Below are 21,703 nucleotides of genomic sequence, written 5' to 3' on the forward strand. Positions count from 1 at the left end.
TTTCTCCACACACAAAAGTTGCATGAGTTAGGGTTCATAACTGCATGTGGGGATTTTAAAATGCTGCTTCCCGATTTTGTTTTAAAACCTATTGCAAGAAGTCCAACAACCGCAGAAATTAACGGCATAATGTAGGTGACAGGTTCTCTAAGAAATCATCAGGGATCTATTAGAATCTTTGTAGAAGAAGCTGATAGAACACAGTGGTTGAGTAGCGTTACCCCTGTGGTCAAAGCAGCTGGGACTTCCGAACTCAGTAGTTAGCATATATATAAATCACTTATACTTGAAACCCAGGAGCTAGGACATAAAAAGGAGTTCGTTTAGATGCCCATACTGTTGCTGCCTTCTGTAATAGTTACAGTGGCAACAGCAAAAGGGTAAAGTTAAGTGATGAAAAAGGTAAACTAAATATAGAAAGAGAAAAAAAGTGGCTTTTTACAGCAAACTTTTATGATATCACTATTAAAATCCTTTATTTATAAACATTAAACAGTAGATAAGATCAGAATACTACTATGTAATACTGATACAATATTGCCGTCCTATGTATTAAACACATATTTGTACAGTTTATGTAACTGATAATTTGTAACTTATTATATACATGTTGATAATGAATGTTACTTATTCAACCTACTAATGTTATATGCATATTATTTATATCATGTTATTATCCCATATATGTACATTAGGTATAAGCCATAATTACTCAATTGTTAAACAATATAAACAGAGTAATTTTTTATTTATATTGAAGAATACAAAAAATATAATTACATTTTCAAATTTTTTTTTTTTGCTTTGTATTTTTCCCATAGCTTCTATTTAAAATTGTCTCATTTTCACCAGCTCTATGGGGGACGGGAGCACCCTAGCCTTTTTGGGTGCATAGATTGTCTGACCTCTTGCAACCTCCCCATTGAGTGTGCCAGCTGATCTGCTCCTCCCCCGTTTGGGCATCCGCAAATGCGTTTGCCCAGGACTTGCCATTTCGGAGTCTCCAGTATACCAGCATGTGAAGGTGGGTTGGAAAGTGAGCAATTCACATAAAAAAGAATCACAGTTAACCAAGTGACTCTCCTCCCTAGATGCTGTTTATCTCCGCCTAATTGTGGAAAGTGATTGTGTAAATAAAAAAAAAAAAGGCTTTAGTTCCTCACATTTTTATGCATTTGTTCAACCAACTGAATTATCTGCATCTGAGTTGTTTCATTTAAAATTAATTGTGGTAATGTACAGAACCAAAATTAGAAAAAAAGTTATCTCTGTCCAAATATTTATGGCCCTAACTGTATATATTTATGCCTGGCACATTTTGTCTTAAGTAAACAAATTAAGGAAAGAGTAAACATTGCATTAAATTCTCTTAAGTCTCTGTCCAAATATTTATGGACCTGACTGTAATTTGCTTAGAAGACAAGTTTTTCAAACAAATTCTAAAAGTTCATACATAACTTTTTATTCCTAGAAATGATGTAACTGAAAGTTACACCAATATAGATTGTAAGCTCTTCGGGGCAGGGTCCTCTCCTCCTGTATCACTGTCTGTATTAGTCTGTCATTTGCTATCCCTATTTAATGTACAGCGCTGCGTAATATGTTGGCGCTATATAGATCCTGTTTAATAATAATAATAATAACTGGTCTACGCAAGAGAATGTCAGCTTCTCTTCAAAATAAATCATTGCAGGTATGCCCCCTTGGGGACAGTTCTATTAATAAATATACACACAACTAAATTACAAAACCATACTATACAAAAACACATTATACAAATACATTATACATATAAAATACAAATTATTTGGAAAAAATAAAACACATCACACTTATATTACAAACTATTCTCAGAAAAAAATATATAATTTCCTTTTTCTGAAGCAAGGGCCTCTAAATGCCTTATTTATATAACTGCATGTGAAAATCAACCTACTAACAAACGTGAGGGAGAAAAAAAGGTGTGTGTGGGGGGGGGGGGCCTCTAATGGCCTTATATATCTGTGCATGAATACTACTAACAATACGTGAGGGGAGGGAAAAGTAAAAATAAATAAAATTTTTGCATGCTTATACACCCTTTTGTATACATATATGTATAAACACATACTAACATACGAATGACAAAACATTCAAAACAAAAACAGCAATCCAAGTGAATGTCCTTCAAATTTATCTTATACTATTCAGACAATATTTTATGATAAGAATTAATTTATCCAGCAATTATCTACATAATACCTTTGATGGTCTGATACAAAATAAATCAAGAAACTCAAGGTTTACCATATATAACTTCAATATATCGGCCTTATACATTATTCTCGAACCATGATGTTGAAATAACAGGCACTATATCTAAATAAAATCCAAGGAGCCCAGATAGCATTGAATTTTAGTCATATCCCGGAAATCATGGTACCCCTCTTCCATCTTACAAACCTCCACCACCAATTGCAACCAACCTTTCAATAAAGGGTCCCTCCAATATCTAGGTATCTGTGCTTTAGCTGCATCAAGAAGAAACGGTATCAATGAACCCCTATAACTGCCCTGTGGAAGTTTAGTACAATGGAAAATGATACATCAAGGGGTAAGCTCCAACAAAACTCCCGTAATAACTTCAATACTTTGTAAAATCCCTTTCCAATACTTTGCAATCACAGGGCCGTGCCATCATATGTGTGACAAAGTACCCTGCTGTCTACAACCTCTCCAACAAAGTGGAGATTCATGGGGGGGAAAGCAATATAGTTGTATGGGGGCAAAATACCATCTAGAAAGGAGTTTAAAATTATTCTCCTGTATCTTGGCACTTACAGATTTAATATGACCTTTTTCTGAGGCTCCAAAAGAATGCTATTTATTTCAATTTCCCACTTTGCCAAATACTCGGGAAATTCTTGGGCATTAAGATTGTTTAAATACTTGAACAACAAAGACACTGTATGAGGAGGCCTATCATTGCCTTTCAACATATCTTCTAGGTGTTGGGTTAGCACAATTTATTTAATATCAGTTATGTCTCACCAACAATAATGCTTTACCAGTATATACTGGTACATGTATACCATATATGAGGTCATCCTAAAGGAATGCAGCATATCCTGTAAGGTTTAAGGGATGATCATTGGTCAGTACTGGTCAAACACTGGCCATTGTCTTAGTTCCTTCCTGAGTAGTTAAAAACACAGAGCCATACCTAATGAGGGAGTCTTGACCAGAGCTTGCTGGATGCAACATGTTTCTTTGATCATCTGCCAAGTTATTGATTTCCAGCAGAATCTTTGGGTGAATTCAGTTTTCTTCTGCAGCTAAGTATCTTTTGTTACCGCTTATTAATTGTTATTACAGTATTGCATTGTTTTGTCTATCTATCTTATTATTAAATACTATAATCGTTCAAGGCTTTGTGTTATCTCTCTTTGTACACTTCAAATTCAACCCATCAATATTTGCATAAACTGTCACAAATTATATCAGTGACATAACACTAGGGGAGCAAGTTCTATGCCTGTACTTATTGGGCAAAGCAAAGACTGCACAAAGTAGCATAATTGTGTGTACTGCCAGTTATGAATTGGCTTACGCCTCTCCTTCTGTACCAGCTGAGCAAGAGGGCGAACCGAATCCCATCATCAGCACTTGATATAAAAGTAGTCTAGAACTAGTTTGTGACTAGAGGGTGACTGAAATCCTGGGAAAAAATAAGAATGTCCAGTATTGGGAAGTAAGAGTTGTATTGCCATCCTTGTTGTCTATGCAAGGCATCCCAAAACCAGAGTATTATTAGTAAGAGGTGAAGTATCTGGGCCTAAAGCTCTAAATTGCTTCAGCAGCCAAATAATTGTACTTAAATTAACAGAACAAAGATCTAATTCTAGGTTAACCCAACTCTTAGCAACACCATCATATTTCCAATTAAATATTCGATTTAAAATAGTGGCCGAGTGGTATTGTTTAAAGTCTGGTAATCCCAGACCTCCCTCTGTTTTAGGACGAAATAGTAATCTCCGAGACCCTAGCTCTCAAAGGGTACCATATAAATGTAGTTAACTATTTATTAAGACATTTACAGAAAGAAGATGGGAGCTGTATGGGTAGCATTTAAAAAATTAATAAGACCCTAGGGAGAATATTCATTTTTACTACATTAGCTTTTCCTATCCAGGAGAGGCGCAACTGTTTCCATTTTTGAAGATCTCGTCTAATAGTGTTTAACAAGGGGATATGATTTGTCAGAAATACGGCCTGTCAAAGATGTCGTAATTTCAATACCTAAGTATGACAATGATTTATGGCAGCATACAAATGGAAAACTATCCATCAACCCCTGCATTACCTGTCCTGGACTATTAATAATCAAAATTTCAGTTTTAGATCGAGATAGATAAATCTTAAAATTAGAAAGATGACCAAAGCCAGAAAAATCTGCTAGCAAGTTAGGGAGAGAAATATCAGGTTGTTGTATAAAAAACAATACATCATCGGCATATGTCGCCAGTTTATGTACTACAGCACCAATTTTATTACCATGCACATCTGCATTTAACCGTACTGTATTCAAAAATGGCTCCAACGATATGGCAAAAAGCAGAGGCGATAAAGGACACCCCTGACTAGTGCCAATATGGAGCTGAAAGGAGGCAGACAATTTACCATTGACACAAACCCTGGTGGTAGGACATGAATACAAAGACATGATCCAATTTAGCATCTTAGGGCCAGATGTTCCAAAGTCATAGACTAGTACAGCCAGTCCACCCGGTCAAACTCCTTCTCAGCATCCGTAGATAAGAAAAAGGAGGGCTGGCTATACCTATGCACTTGATGAACTAAGGAAAGAACCCGTGTAGCGTTATCTCTACCTGGAATGAATCCTGTCTGATCAAGATGAAAGGGTGTAATAGCTTGCAATGTCATAGATAACACCTTCGCAAACAATTTTATATCCACAATAAGTAGCGAGATTAGGCGAAAACTAGAAGAGAAGGATCCTTACCCATCTGCTCATTTAAAAGAGCGCTCAAAACTCATTTTTTCAAACTTGCCTACCCGTCTTCTTCTGTCTGCTAAACCCTCATTACTTCCCACCACTACATATCTCCCATCCTATTGTGTGTGAAACTCCCCCACCTACTAGATTGTAAGCTCTTCGGGGCAGGGTCCTCTCCTCCTGTATCACTGTCTGTATTAGTCTGTCATTTTCAATCCCTATTTAATGTACAGCGCTGCGTAATATGTTGGCGCTATAAAAATCCTGTTTAATAATAATCTTAACACCGATAATATGGGCCCTCAAAGTGTCTTTACACAAAAATCTTCCCTTTACCAAGTTGTTAATATATTTACAAAGGTGAGGGAGGAGTATTTTTTGATAATGCCTATATTATCTCAAGGAGAAGCCATCTGGGCCTGGGGTTTTGCCCGTAGGTGTGGACTTAATAGCCCTACCCTATTTCTATTAGGCCCTCCCGAGATAATCTAGGCAAATTAGCTCTTTTAAGGTAGCAAATAATTTTCCGCCTTCTAACAGTCAAAGTTTCAGAAGATTCCTCCTCACGCACATGGTAAAGATCTAGATAAAAATCTAGAAACACTGCTGCCATCTCTTGTGCAAGATGAACCAAGGCCCCAGAATTGTTCTTTATCTTAGAAATATGAAAGTGGCTTCTTATATTTATAAGTACCTTTGCTAAGTATTTTACCAGGTTTATTACCCTATTCATACAGCCTCCTAGAAACCTTAGAAATAGCATATTTCGCTTTCTCATCTAACAATTGCTTCAATTGTGACTACAACTGTACCAAATGTGCAGCCTGCGACCTTCACTGAGATTGTTTATGCACTTCTTCTATACACCTAATCTGCGCCATCAATTCTTTAATTCTGCAACTTTTATCCCTTTTCTTACGAGCCCCCAAAGCCACGAATTTGCCTCTAATGGTGGCCTTATGGGCTTCCCATAAATACGCAGGAGACATTTTCAGTGACATTTTCTTCAAAAAAAAGATTTGCAAATCCCTAGCGATTTCAGCTTCCATTTCTCTATCTTGTAAAAGAGAAGCATTCAATCGCCACCTAGATGGAGAAGTAGGGGAACCTAAAAGCATTGTAATTTTTACTGCAGCGTGATCGGATATAGTCCGAGTAGTTATCTCTGCACTTCCCAGCCTATCATGATGAAAATGGTCAACAAAGACCATATCTATACGGGAATAGGAGTCATGCACTGGGGAGTAAAAAGTAAAATCTTTATCATACAGATGTAGCATCCGCCACACATCTTTCACAGTTGCATATTATGTAATAATTTTTTTAGGTTATGAATGGGAGGTAAGATTTACCTGAAGAGATATCCAGCAGAGGTTCCAAAACTATGTTAAAATCTCCTGCAAACACGAATACCCCCTCGTGAAACCTACGCAATTTATGAAAGGTATCAAGGAGGAACTGAATCTGGTTTTTATTAGGGCAATAGATATTAGCAAAAGTACACTTGGTCGAACTGTTTCCCTTCCATTTGAATCAGAAGCTGACTCAATTACCTCAAACTGGATACCTCTGCGGAAACCAATAGCCACCCCCCTTGATCTCCCCGACTGCAAAAAGCCATAAAACCACTGAGGATAGAGTCTAGTAAACAATCTAACATGAGAGTAAAATGGGAGATGAGCTTCCTGGAGAAAATTAGTATCTCCCTGAAGGGAATAAAGTTCTTGAAGAACTTGGTGCCTCTTAGTGGACGAGTGTAAACCTTTCAAACCTTTTAAGAAAACAAGGTTAAAAAATCATTAACCATGAAAAAAAAAATAAATAAATAAAAAAAGATACAATCATATATTACCTTCTGTGCATTCTGCGATATTATCATTGCATTCTTTAGGGGAACCAAAAGCACGATCGATTTTATACTGCACATAATGCTCCAATAGCAGGATATCCTGCAAAACCAAGTAAAGCCCAAAAGATCCTCAGCAAAGGAGCTTGGGGAGACATGACTAAACACTTATCTAGTGGTATATTTAGTTAAGACATTTGTCCACTAATAACAATAGCAACCATAAAAAAGTACTACAAGGTAAATACAATACAGCGATTATCTCTAAAAAGTCCTTTTCTCTTTAGGATGTTTACGGAGGAGCAGTAGTAATTGGCGCTGAAGATTGACAGGGTCTCTTGCGTTGATTCAGTTGCCAGGGTTCATGTTGTGACATACTATGCCCTCTACAATCATCTTCCTGCCATCCTGGGAGGTAAGGCTTTTGCATTTACAAATTATCACAAAATGAATCAAGGTCCTCTGGAAAATGCAGTATAGAGGAACGACCGTGCCTTTTAGCCATCAAGCAAGCAGGGAAACCCCATCTGTATTTTATACCATCCTCACGAAGTGTAGCCAAGAGGGGGCGTAACACCCTGCGTCTATCAAGTCAAGTGTAGCTTTAGCCAAATCTGGATAGATAGTGATGGATGCCCCATCAAATTCTAAGGTAGAGAATACTTTATGCTTCTCCTGTATGACTGCTTTATCCGAGAAGTAATGTACACGACAAATAATGTCCTGTCATGAATCAGGTGCAGGAGCTTTTGCTCTAGAGAGCTTTTGCTCTAGAGACTCTTGAGAGTCCAGACTATTTTCCACCTCTTCCATCCTGGCCAGGGTGTGGGTAAGGTCAGTACGCAGGGAGGATACTTCTGCTTTGAAATAATCCATCATGTCGGCAAACATGGAGGACAGGTCATCTTTAGAGGGAAGAGCATGAACGTATTCTGCCAAAGATCCAGGTGAAGACAAGTGCAGGTCCAGCTGATTCACAGGGGCAGGAGACTAAGACTGTATGTCTCTGGAGCTCTGTAATAAGTTTCTGCACGGGCTCTGAGTGAGCTGAAGTAGAGGGGGGGACATTGCTTGGCTGCCTGCCAGCAGATCTGTGTCTGCCAAGAGGAAAGGCTTGACTGAATGTGCTGCTGGCGTCCTATCAGGGATTCCCCTGTCCTGCTTTCTCACCATGACTTGCAGGCTGGAGAGGTGTGTATTGGGTCAGGTAGAGAGGGACAGAGAGATGCCTCCAGGCTCTAGCTAGCAGCCACAACCGCTTCTCGGCCTTTTGGCTAAGATCAAGTGTAGCTAGAAGCCACCATCTCGATGCTGTCCTAAGGCCATGCCCCCCGGATCAACAGCTTATTGTTTTTAACATAATTGATTATACATGAAACATAATATTGCACCTAAACATCATATACTACAATTCAATCTAATAATAAGTGTAAGTACACTTTTGTAGGTGAGGTTTTTCTATCTTCTATATTTAAACTTTTCAAATATGAACTCATACTCATCCTATTCTTTTGCATTGATTTTTCTAGATATACAAAATAAAACTTCCTAGTCTCTACAGACCGTATACCTATTGAGCTTAATAATCATAGGCATCCACGTAAGATAATCTATTATTTATATGTAATATGATTTAGTGATACTTTGTTCTATTTACAGGTAGCATTCCTCATACAAACATTCATACTTTCGTTCTGTTTTATGATTAGAGTCCAAACCAATTTGCATACTTACCTTAAACCAATACGATCCAATGTTCTACTAATGCTCTTATTATTATTATTATTATTAACAGTATTTGTATAGCGCCATCATATTACGCAGCGCATATTCCATAGTCATGTCACTAACTGTCCCTTAAAGGTGCTCACAATCTAATGTCCCTACCATAGTCATGTCAATAATGTAGTCTAAGGTCAATTTTTAGGGGGAAGCCAATTAACCTAAATGCATGTTTTTGGGATGCGGGAGGAAACTGGAGCACCCGGAGGAAACCCACACAGACACAGGGAGGCAAACTCCATGCAGATAATGTCCTGGCTGGGATTCGAACCTAGGACCTAGCCCTGCAAAGGCCAGAGCGCTAACCACTGAGCCACCGTGCTTACCTACTTCAACTTATGAGTAAGTCTGTCAAACATATCTAGCTAATATAATTATATTGTAACCATGTGTTAAATCATTTGCTTACTTATTTGTTATGATTTCCCAAGGTCTTTGACTCCCCTAATGAAGACCACTCATGGGGAAACGTCGGGTATAAGACCATAATTTTTTGTGTTCAACATTAATATGAACTATAAGTACTATGATCTTATCTTCTGTTTAATGTTTATAAATAAAGGATTTTAATAGTGATATCACAAAAGTTTGCCGTAAAAAAGACACGTTTCCCTTGCTATATTTATAGTTCATACAATTGGCTTGGCAACTACTATTCAATTTTGTTTACTGTGGGACAGATCTCCTATTTTCTTACATGATGAAAAGGGTAGTTGAAATGAGAGTTCGCATTGAACAACCTAAGCTTATTACTCTGAAAAGGTATAAACAAAAAAACTTGACTTAAAATATAAAAAAAAAAAAAAAAAAAAAGAGTTGACTGGACAAAACTTAAGAGTGAAGCAGATTAAAGATAAGATTTTAATGAATACATGGTAAAAATACTGGCATGAGTATGAAATCGATTAGTAAAATGTGTAGACAGCTTCATAGTGCAAGCGTGTGTTGTGCATCATTGAGCAGCATATTATCTCACCTCCGCTTTAAGTTGTTCTCCACCAGTCATTGCTTCCAGCTGTTCCATTGTAATCTCTTCAGTAATTTCAATTCCAGCCATCTTTTGTACCACCTCTTTCAGAATCAGCAAATCGAAACTGCAAGGGAAATGCAACAAAGAAAATTGTTACAATACAACAATACAGCCAGCATTTCAGTTTACACAGCTCTATCTATTTCAATGAACTAATTGATAAACGCTACACAATATTTAGGGAACCAACACATGGTACACTCTGCTACCACCAGTTTTATATTCAAGTCAAATCTTACCTTTTGCCAGCTTTTAGTTGGTTTGCTACATACTGCAGAAGTCCAGCTAATTCAATAGGATACTTCCTAAAAATTGCTCCGCAAAAGCTAGCGAGGCCTGTAGAAATAAAGCAAAAATATACTTTTCTGAGATCCAGGCCTTGAACATACGTATGAGCATTAGATTGTATAAAACAGAGTGTGCACAGCAAGTTGTAAGTAAGGTTCAACTTAGGAGTGCAACTTACTAGGCTTCACTCAGCTGCAGCATTATCTGAAGTTTGTGGAGAGCCAGCAGGTTTGCATTACAATCTTCAACTAAGCTACCTGACGCCTGCTAAATGCTTTGCATATACAATGTAATGGCTATGTGTACACATTGATTTTTTTTACATACTGAAGCTTGAATGTTAAGGCTTAACAGTAAAAGTGTTCAAAAGCACAGCAAAATTTGTTTTGAGCCACTGATAAGGTATTACAAATTTAGTCATTTACATACAAAATTGTAATCTGGCAATATTACAACCTCCACCAAGTATTACAGCCAGATCTTAACTACAAAGACTTACTAACCAACATATGGTTATAACTTTTTAGAAGAGCCCACAAAACCATTCTACACATACCGTATTTTTCGGACCATAAGACGCACTTTTTTTCCCCCTAAAGTGGGGGTAAAATCAGGGTGCGTCTTATGGTCCGAATGCATATTTCCTCACTCATAACCTCATCACACGCACGTTACAAGACTTCTCTAGAGCTGCCCTAACTCTCTGGAATGGTCTTCCTCGTCCTATTCGGCTTTGATATCTACTAGACCCTTGTTCGGACATATTTCTGTAACTTACAGGTCTAAAATGTAAAAAAAAAAATTCATGAAAAACAGTGTAACGCTTTTGGTACAGAAATCTAGACATCAGTGTAACGCCCAGGAGGTTAATAATAAAAGGCATGTTCAAGTTGTTTTGCTATTGGCCTTGAAATTTTGCTGCTAACTGGGAAAAACGGCCATAGAGATCCTCTAAATGTTAAAACACATATTTAGGGACAAAGCTATAGGTCACACTTAGATTTATTAGAGTTTAAGTGGATTAAAAACAGCAGCCTTGCTGTTAAAGGGAAATTACGTTCAAGGGGAAAAGATTTAATAGATAAAATTAAGAGGACAAAACACTCAAGGAAATTACAGAAAATAACTTCCATGGGTGCTTTCAAGCATTAAAATTGCTAAGGGACTGGAGCATCGATGCAGAAGGAAATTAAGTCAGTTAATTAGGCAGGTGTACAATATTTAATAGACAAATTCCTGGAACATTTGGCCCACACCTTGCAGAGTATATGAAAAAAAATATATACATTATTTAAACCTCTGAAGTTTTGCTGAGTGACCTCCAAATATGTTCGTCTGTCAATTACAATGTGTAAACTATGTGCAACATAAAAAAAACTTTCGTACTTGAAAAAAGAAAAATAAAGTGGTCAACAACTAAAAAAGGGGAGTAGAAGGACTTTGGAAATCTGCCAGCTACCATACATATGTATCTGATGGCACACAATCTAAAAAGTTCAGCCCACTCAAAGCACCAATTTCTTGTCACTTAGAATATTTGTTAGTGAGAATTCTGTGCTTGAGTTTCTACACACCTGCTGACATTTTCAATTTGTTTTTTTGAAGGAGAACTGCTAGAACATACAAAAAGGGGCAGGAGGACCAAACCCTCACAGGTTCGGAGACAGGCATTAAGGCCAAAAAAATCCCACTGTTGAAGTAACCAAGATATACAAGAATCCAGGGCGGACCAACCTGATACAGTGAGGGAAATAAGTATTTGATCCCCTGCTGATTTTGTACGTTTGCCCTCTGACAAAGAAATGACCAGCCTATAATTGTAATGGTAGGTTTATTGTAGGTGTGAGACAGAATAACAACAAAAGAACCCTCAAAAACCCAGTGCTCAAGGACCTTCATGTGCTTCTTCTTGAGCCATTCCTTTGTTGCCTTGGCCTTGTGTTTTGGGTCATTGTCAAGCTGGAATACCCATCCACGACCCATTTTCAATGCCCTGGCTGAGGGAAGGAGGTGCTCACCCAAGATTTGACAGTACATGGCCCTGTCCATTGTCCCTTCGATGCGGTAATGGTGTCCTGTCCCCTTAGCAGAAAAACACCCCCAAGGCATAATGTGTCCACCTCCATGTTTGACGGTGGGGATGGTGTTCTTGGGGTCATAGGCAGCATTCCTCCTCCTCCAAACACGGCGAGTTGAGGCCAAAGAGCTCAATTTTAGTCTCATCAGACCACAACACTTTTACCCGGTTCTCCTCTGGATCACTCAGATGTTTATTGGCAAACTGCAGACGGGCCTGTACATGTGCTGTCTTGAGCAGGTAGACCTTGCGGGCTCTGCAAGATTTCAGGCCTTCACAGTGCAGTGTTACCAATTGTTTTCTTGGTGGCTATGGTCCCAGCTGACCTGAGATCATTGCCAAGTTCCCCCCGTGTACTTCTGGGCTGCTTCGCTCATGGTCACCGTTCTCATGATCATTGCAAATCCACAAGGGGAGATCCTGCATTAGCCCCAGACCTAGGGAGATTGACAGTTATTTTGTGTTTCTTCCATTTGCGAATTATCGCGTCAACTGTTATCACCTTCTCACGAAGCTGCTTGGCGATGGTCCTGTAGCCCAGTTCAGCCTTGCATAGGTTTACTATCTTGTCCCTGACATCTTTGGACAGCTCTTTGGTCTTGGCCATGGTGGCTAGTTTGGAAAAAGATTTATTGATTGCTTCTGTGGACAAGTGTCTCTTATACAGGTACTGTAACAAGCTTGGGTTAGGAGCACTTCCTTACAGAGGGTGCTAAAGCTCGTTACCTGCATACAGCGAAGACACCTGGGAGCCTGAAATCTTGCTGGTTGATAGGAGATCAAATAAATACTTATTTCACTCATTACAATGCACATCAAGCTCTGACTTTTCAGCACTGGGATTTTGAGGGTTTATTTGTTGTTATTCTGTCTCTCACACCTACAATAAACCTACCGTTACAATTATAGACTGGTCATTTCTGTGTCAGAGGGCAAACATACAAAATCAGCAGGGGATCAAATACTTCTTTCCCTCGCTGTATGTTTTTTTTTTCTCCTGTAAGTAACATGTAAATAATAGGAAGTATACAAAAAAAGTTAGTACTTACTCTGTAACCAGCTGGAGATTGTGGTGTCATCATGCTTCATCTTTTCTTTTTCTGGATTTGCAAGAGCTTCAATTATACAGTCTATACCTCTAGTTAAGGAAAATATAACATTCTTACAGTTCTCTTAGGATCATTTATTATCTCATTACACAAAATGTTGACACCCAGCAAGGTCACAATAATTAGGTTTGATTTATTGTCATCTTCCTAGCATCACATCATTCCTTTACTTCACTCTCTATTCCGTTTAGCTGCCAAGTGCAAGAAAGCGGGAATTAAAAAAAATGAACGACCAACGACCCATTAACCCCATGTAACTGTTCGGGGCCAATCAAAAGGGAGCAATACATGTCACATTCTTCTCCAAATTTAGTGGAAAAACTGGGTGCATGCTAGGGCAGATTTATAGCTGTGCCTTTGGGCCAAGCATGGGTGTGCTTTAAGTTTGTAGAGTCATATGAAAAGGCAAATACAAAACACATCACAAAATGCAGTTCAAAGGATACATGCAAGAACATCATAGTTCAGGGACGTGAGGTATTTCAGGGAATCCACAACAGGTGTTATTAAATTGTCATACTTCTGTATTTGTGAAAGAATCTTCCAGAAATTAAAAAGAAAAAAAGTGTTAAAAGAGTACACAGCAGAGGACCACATTTTAAAATTAGCCTCTTAACGAACAAGGATTCACAAAAATTTAGAAACTAGTACTTTAAAAATGATGCATGCAGGGGAATACCTACATTATAGCTCCCTTGCTGCTATGCTATTACCCCTATCTACTTTAGCACTTCCCATGTGACTGCAAACAAGTAAGGAGATTCTGAATTTGTATATTACTCGAATTCAGCACTATCAGCCCAGAATTCAACACTGGTCATTAAAAAGCAGAAAGTACTGAAGCCAGTCAGCCAGACCATCTAGCATTTTCACCAGGCATCAGAAATAGCTTCCTGTGCATATTCAATTATTATTGATAAACATTATTTATCATATAATAATTGAATTATTTATTCAAACATTATTTATATTTCATTAAAGACATTCAAATATCCAAATGTTTGTTATTAAACTCTCTGAAAAATAAAAGGTTTAGAAATGAAAGACGTTTCCTTTGACAGGCTATCATCAGACATAAAACATTAACTTAAGTGGAACTTAAAAGTTTTCATGATCAGAAGGAAGATGGAGGCGCCCTGGGATGGAACATGGACAGGTAAGTTGCGCGTGTTTATAGTTCTGCTATTAAGACTTATATGTTATTGAACTAAAACGTCAAGTGTGTGCGTAGGAGTGCGTATATACATAGACACAACGGAATGTTGTAAGGTGTAAAAGGGACATAAGTTTATTAGAGGTTAGAAGGTCAACTTTGTGCAAGTGCTCCTATTCATCAATTATAAATTATGTATACATACATAGTCAAATAAAATGGTTGGATTGCTATGGCTTAGTTTTCCTATTTGCCGTCCTGATGGCTTCACGTTTTCTTTAGTTAACCTCCTGTATAAGAGAGAGAAAAAAAAAAAAAAAAAAGGTTATATCTCTATTAAAATGTTTTATAAGCACTAATAAGACATTGACCATAAACACAGCTCCACGAAAAAACATTAAGAAAACTTATAATTAAAGAAAAAAGTTTATTCTCTAAATACGAAATGATGAAATGTACAAAAAGAAAATCCTTGGTGGGGGGGGGTGGCTGGGAAACATAATAAGGTCAAAAAAACTGTTGCTTATTGTATTTCTTTCCTTTCATAAATCATACAAATATTGCGAGAAAACAGCATATCCTACTAGCAATATCTTCACTTAACATTTTGAGGTAATAAAATATTTTTTGTCAATTGCCTATAAAATGTACATGAGCTAGAAATGAAATCAATGTACATACAATGTAATCTGCCTTTAAATTTCCCACCAGGCCACGCCTCCCCAGCGTACGGATGCTTCACATCGAGGATGTGATGCAGAAGCCGACCGGGTATTGCTGGAGGACGCCGCTGAATCCTGGGGAGCAGGCGGGATTTTTTTTTTGCTAGCCCGAGTGTGGCTCAAGGTTACTGCTTTTGGTATATAAAATTCACCCCGAGCCACACTCGGGAATACCGCCAAGGGGGGTTAAAAGCGTTTTTATCTTGGGCAGTTTCAAGTCTAGATTTCTGCTTCAATGAAAACACCGCTGTATTGCAGCACTGTACACTCACTTAACAGCTGCATTGGTTCAAAGAATTCCCTTTCAATGAATAAATCAGTTATTTGCATCTATATAGTTTGAGATTTCAAACTGTAATTCTAACAGTCCTAGTTTTTGATAGTTGGGGGGGGACTTTTTACATTTGCGGTCTATGTACCTGGTAAAGAGGCCCCCTGCCCCCACTTTGTTATAGTGACAGCATTCTTATAATGGACAAGAAAATCTTCAGCAGTTCAATAGGAAAAACAAAACCCCAGTTTTTTTCTCTGTTACATTAAAAAAATGGTAATTTTGTCATAGGTTTGGCAGCAAAAATAATTCTACCAATTTAGTGTTGTGTGTAGCCCAAGGGGTAAAAAAAATTTGGGAATGCTCAGAGTAGATTGTGTACCCACATGCAAATGGCAATCTGGAAAATGATTTAATTTCCAAAGCTAGCTTTACAGCAGAATTACTAACAAAACAACATAGGCATTTTTGTATTAAGAACATTAAGTAGAGTTAGCCAAGCAACTGCACGGAAAGAGGTGCTACTAGGACTACGGAGGCAAATAACAAATGAAGACTCCATTATATACCTGTATTTTGACCATTGCAGATCAAACATCCACCAGTAAAATTGAGGAGCATAAAACAAAACAATTCATCTGTCTATATTTCTGGATAGCATTGTCAAATTTCTCTCTTAAGGTAATCTATGATTGTATTTATGCAGTCATTCATTATATGCTTAGTTTGAAATGTTCATGCTTGTGAAAGGCTTACAATAGGTCGGTTGACAGAAATATGAACTGCAACAGGATGTAATGGGTCATTGAGCTTTGCATGTTGACTTACTAATTAGGTCTGACCATGTGAGTATCTGATTAAGGCCCACAAAAATCCTCATATATAAAGATAGCAATCTTTAAGTAAAAATAGCAAAATGTACTTGTTCATAAACTTTAAAATTTACATACACAACAAAGCAAAATCTCAAATTTATTAAACGGAAAGACCTTAAAATAAACTCGATTTAGGTGTAGGGTCAATCCTGGCAGATTTTACAGTTCAAAATCAGCTACACTAGGTTAGAAAAAAAATGATGTCAAGGTTTAGGTCAAATCTTTTTTCAGGAAGAAACAGAACAGAAGTATTTATTGCCATCAGGTGCTGTACTAAAGATATTTTAAATATTATTCTGTCCCATTGACAACTGTTTAACCAAAGAGGAAATGATCTACTGAAAAAAAGTTTTTTTTTCTGTGTTACATACAAGCTGTAGCAAGATGAATATAGAAGTCGTTGCTAGAACCATAAAATACCTGTTTTAGACACTTTACCATCCACTACACAGCTGAAAAACACTTGAAAACAGATTGAAATACTATACTTACTTCATAATATATTTTGCACGATCAATTGTTTGTGCTTTAACTTTGACCAGTAATGGATGACGGTTGTAAGTTTCATTCTTCCATTGCCCATACAGACGATACCTTTAAATTATAAAGCAAAATTATTTTTAATACAGGGCACTTTTTCTCTTTGACCAAATTGTAAAAATACTGTGAAGACAACAAATAAGTACCATGAGAGATCTTATTTGCATAGTATTACATGAAACCAATGGAAAAAAAAACAATTATCTGGAAATCATTGAATGAGAAAAGCATACAATCCTAACCCAAATACAATTCTTTTTTCAAAGAATGTTATACTGGTGCCTGGACAGTTATATATGTGTGTACATACACACACACATACATACATACACAAAATCATGAAGTCTAGCTTATCATTTTGAACCTGAAAGAGTTTATTTTAAAGGAGACGTGTTGAAAGAAATTTGTATGCCACCACTGCGGCTACTAAAAAGCTAGTTTTCCCTGGCTTTCATGTAGAGGTAAAGCCTTCAATAGGCCACTGACTTTGGACAAGCAGAAATACAAATTACTTTGTTTTTGTGCACTACATAACTGTTCTGGGGAAAGAGACTCAAAAGAAACTAGTGACAGCCTAGGAACTACTGTTTTCATTAGGAGGTCAGAAACGACAGGTTATCTTTATCAAAACCTTTATGCTAATATAATTCAGTTGTGATATTTAATTACACTTACCTGTACTGGTATGGAAATGTTTTCATCATGCCCCAAAGTTCTTCAGACATGCATGCATTAAAGTCCATTAATGACAAAGAAGGAAGTAAAACCTGATCTGTAATGCTTAGCAGGCAGCTGAATAAAATCTCCTATAGGGAAATAGAAGGAACTGTGAGCACTGGCATATTAAATGCACTCTACATTGGATCACGTGATCAATAGCACATTCATTGAAAATGAAAGTCGTCAAATAGAAAGTACCAGATTTTTTACAGGCTTAGAATAAAATCAGAATCTAAGCATCATCAACAGTTTCTACTAAAAATAACTGAATTTCAGGTTACCACTACACAGAATATGTAATCAGAAAGCCACAAAAGGGGTCAAGTTACAAATTTGTTTTACTAGTGAGAACTTGTTCATTATTTCATCTAGTTATTTCTTATCAATTTGTTTTTTTTAATTCATATGCATATTAAATGCATACACATCCCACATGATATAAAAATTATTTTCTTTTTTTTACGGAGCAATCTAAAGCATTTAGGTTCACAGAATTGATTTTTCTCATGGGCTGAGATTTTTTCCACCTTACATGACCCCTTTAAATAATACCTCCCAGAAACTCTTACCACCCAGAAGGGAACAGTATTTTAGGTAGAACCAAAATGTGTGAATATCAGTTTTATAATGTAATCACATGCTAAATACAGACATATTCCATGCCTTAATAAACTAAAGAGCCAGATCAATTATTTTTCCTCTCCGCAGGTTCATCAGCGAGAAATATTTTCCATTACCACACAGTGTTAAGAGTGCCCTTTATTGGAATGCATAGTAGAAGCTACTCACCAGGAGTGGGGGGGGGGGGGGGTCTAGAAAAAGAAATCAACCAGTTATGATTTAGGACTTCAACACCTTATAATTTTAAACCATCAGCTTTCTTTCCCTCCATTTAAATTGGTGTGCAACATTTTTATTTAACCTCCCTAGCAGTTCATTTCTTTCCGGTTTTATATGTCTAAAAGCGGTACATTGTTTTTCATGAAAACTTATTTTACAGTATAATATAATAGTATGAGTATAATAAAGTTTGAAACAAAATCATGTAAAAACAATAAATTGAATAAATTTAAAAAATCTATATTTAAAAAAGAAAAAAAAAAGAAATTACATATACTCATACTATTATATTATACTGTAAAATAAATGTTCATGAAAACAATGTACTACTTTTACACATATAAATCCACTGTATTGCATTCAGTACAGTTATTTTGTATTAAATGCAATACAAATGGATTTTGAATTTCCCGCCCCGCCGGCAATGTACACACGCACCGACGTCACCGGGAACTCCCCCGGTGTCTCATCGGGAGTGAGATGAGAATATCGCACCTTTTTTCTGGTATTCCAAAACAATACACTTACCATTTTTTCTTTACCTTCTGCTTGGCTTGCATCAGATTGAAACTGAGAACAAAAGAGCCATAGGAGACAAATTAAACGGATTGCAGTTTCCCTTAGGTGGGGGCTAAATGCATGATGAAATACTAACAGAATAGAATTTTCCACTTAGTAAACAAACTGATAATTGACTATTTCTATACAGAAATGGGCACATAAATAGCTCACAGATGGAAAGGGAGAGTTCATTATCAGAACCCCACTGGGGTGCCAGAGAAAAGAAAAGTTGTGAAAAAGCAAAAGGGTCACAAAGGAGAAGTTGATTAGAATTATGGGGATTTAGCTTCAGATATCAAAAAAAAAAAAAAAAAAAAAATTCTGTCATCCACACAGCAATGCATCGCTTTCCAGGAGTACCTGCTATCCAAGTAATAGGAACCACCATATCCTGATAAGTGGCACACTATCCATCATGACTGGAAATGTCAAAGAGCAAACAAATTTAAATGCTACTGTTAAATGCTACTCAAACAATCCTTTTTGGAGATTATGAGTTCAGTCTGGCTGTTGGTGAAGCTCGATGGGGGTTGACTTTGAAATGCCTCCGAGGACAAAACTAGCCAGAACCAGCTGGGTCAGAGGACTTGCCCCTAGTGATATCTACTGGAGATATCTAGTGATAAAAGTGATATCTACCAGCGGGCAACGGTCAGCAGTCTATTTCCCGAAGTTGGGAGGACACCTAAAAAAGGGGTGGATCCATGGGTGTGGCTGAAGGTGGCAAGGGGTGGTGGAGATATATAAAGGGACAACAGACACAAATCTCTCTTATGCCTCTTAATCTCTCTATACTTCTTGGAGCCCAGCCAGGGTGCAGGATACAGATGACTGACTCTGCGTAAAGTATCATCTTACTTTATTTGTATGATCATTATGTAGCTTATTTTGAAAAATTGTTGATTACTTGTTAATTCTTTTTCTCAGTTAATAAATATCTTATTTAGGATCTGCGTGATTACTAAGCTAATCGAGACATCGTAAAAAATACTGCTTGCAAGAAAAGGGATAACATAAGGGAAACAGGGATTTTTCCTTCATTGTTAGAACCCCAGGAAATGGTCTTTCAGCTACCCATTGGGGTAGCTAACTAAATTATTTAAGGGACAGCCTAATGACATTTATATACTAATAACCGGGTTCTCTAATATACACTGGATTAACATAGCATTAAAGAATATGTCAAAAATAAATATTAGCGTATACCATCTTACCAATACAATGGAAAAAATGTAATGTAATAAAGTGTACCAAGCTAAATATATTAACACAAGAAGAGAACCACTGTCATTTCATTTCTAGGGCTAGAACCATTTCATCCACCTTATATGACTTACCTCTTTTTGGCAGCAAAGGTTCTTATGAAGTTAGCACTGTACCCTCAAAAAGGGACAAAAATGACTATGGATCTTTGATTCATTTGCAGGTTCTCAGAGCAAAAGTATCTAAATTCCTTGTAGTGACCTTGTAACTACTTTAGAACAATTCAAGTAAAGCTAACTTATAAAAGAATAATACTTGCTAGTCAAGAGGGCAGCAATTCCAAGATCTTTCACCGAGCTACAGGCCATGTTGCTTTTGAACAGTTTCTGATCAGCTAAATTACCTCCATAAATTTTAGTTGGGAAAGAAATCAAGGAAAGTGGCCATAATTCTCAGTTCAAATACAGAAAAGCTGGCTTTGACAGAGAAAAAAGAAAATGGTCTTCAGAAGGAAAATTCCTTCTAGGGTCTCCCAAGAATTAAAAGATAAAAAGAAACTTATATGATTTGTCTAAATAGTGCATGTCTTCAAAGAACATGCAGTTAGGTTGATTGGCTTTGCCCCAAATTAACCTTAGACTGTATTAACGAGATATGACTATGGTAGGGACATTAGATTGTGAGCCCCTTTGAGGAACAGCTAGTGACATGACTATAGACTTTGTACAGCGCTGCTTAATATGTCAGTGTTATAATATATTTTATATATATTTAAAAAAGCTGGCCAAAGAAGACCCAGGGTTTTGAAGGGTTAAATAAGTATTGTTACAGGACTGTATAGCTAGAGCTAATGTGAGGCATATACTTGTATAAGGAGTTGTATTTCTTTTTCTGTCCACTCAGTAACCAGATGGTGGAAATTGTAAATTCTTTGGAACGCAATGCATGCCTTGTATGTCTTACAATGTATCAAATAACACTATATATGGCCAAAACTTAAACAGCTGTATGTGAATAATGACAATCCCTCTGTATAAAAAGACCGCCTCGTCAAATAAAGATCAGAGTATATTCCTAAGACCATACTGGGTCATGGGTTATTGGGATATCTCTCCAGACGTCTGTCTCTCTGGTGCAGGAGAAGTCACGGTGCATTCGAGGAACTAGAAGTAGAAGCGGATCGTTTCAGGTTTTATCCAGGATGATGGGTACATTTGCCCCAGATACGGGTTATATGCAGAGTATTTTTCTTTGTAATCAGAGGATTTTCCTTTTGACCTGAAGAGGTTGCTGAGGTACCAGGCTGAATGACAATGAGCTTCTTGGCCAGATGGGGGAGCTAAAGAGGCGTGGGGATGATCAAGCGTAATTGTCTCAGCTGAAACCAATCCTGGAAATTAGGCTGTGGATATAAACTCCCAGCCTGCTCTTTCCTGTGTCTCTGTTCATGGCTGATGAGCTGGGAGGAGGTCCAGGGTGAACAGCGAGTAAAGACACAGACTATATTTGGAAAAGCTGTATGGTTAGGGCCTTAGAGTCCTTCACAGCACCAGCTTGGGAAGAATTGTTAGTAAAAGGGATCTAACAGTTAGAGGCCAAGTGACCAAGCTTTCTTTTGCTTTTTTTGGTGAAAATAGTATTAGTTTAGTGAATAAAACCCTTGATGCACTTTTAACCTGCTTTTCCTGTT

General features: G+C 37.3%; 1 protein-coding gene across 1 annotated transcript in view; it reads right to left on the reverse strand.

Annotated features, from left to right (window-relative positions):
* Nucleotides 1–21,703, reverse strand: part of LOC140342894 (THO complex subunit 2-like) — a 162,545-nt gene that overhangs the window by 88,649 nt on the left and 52,193 nt on the right. Inside the window, exons 13-20 of the mRNA XM_072429265.1 lie at nt 18,778–18,819; nt 17,365–17,495; nt 16,642–16,743; nt 14,487–14,571; nt 13,575–13,668; nt 13,069–13,149; nt 9,894–9,990; nt 9,601–9,718 (exon numbers count right to left, since the gene is read on the reverse strand). Coding sequence (XP_072285366.1) covers nt 9,601–9,718; nt 9,894–9,990; nt 13,069–13,149; nt 13,575–13,668; nt 14,487–14,571; nt 16,642–16,743; nt 17,365–17,495; nt 18,778–18,819 — 750 coding nt within the window. The remainder of the gene's footprint in view (nt 1–9,600; nt 9,719–9,893; nt 9,991–13,068; nt 13,150–13,574; nt 13,669–14,486; nt 14,572–16,641; nt 16,744–17,364; nt 17,496–18,777; nt 18,820–21,703) is intronic.

This window comes from Pyxicephalus adspersus, chromosome W (assembly GCF_032062135.1).
Source record: "Pyxicephalus adspersus chromosome W, UCB_Pads_2.0, whole genome shotgun sequence".
Classification (NCBI taxonomy): Eukaryota; Metazoa; Chordata; class Amphibia; order Anura; family Pyxicephalidae; genus Pyxicephalus; species Pyxicephalus adspersus.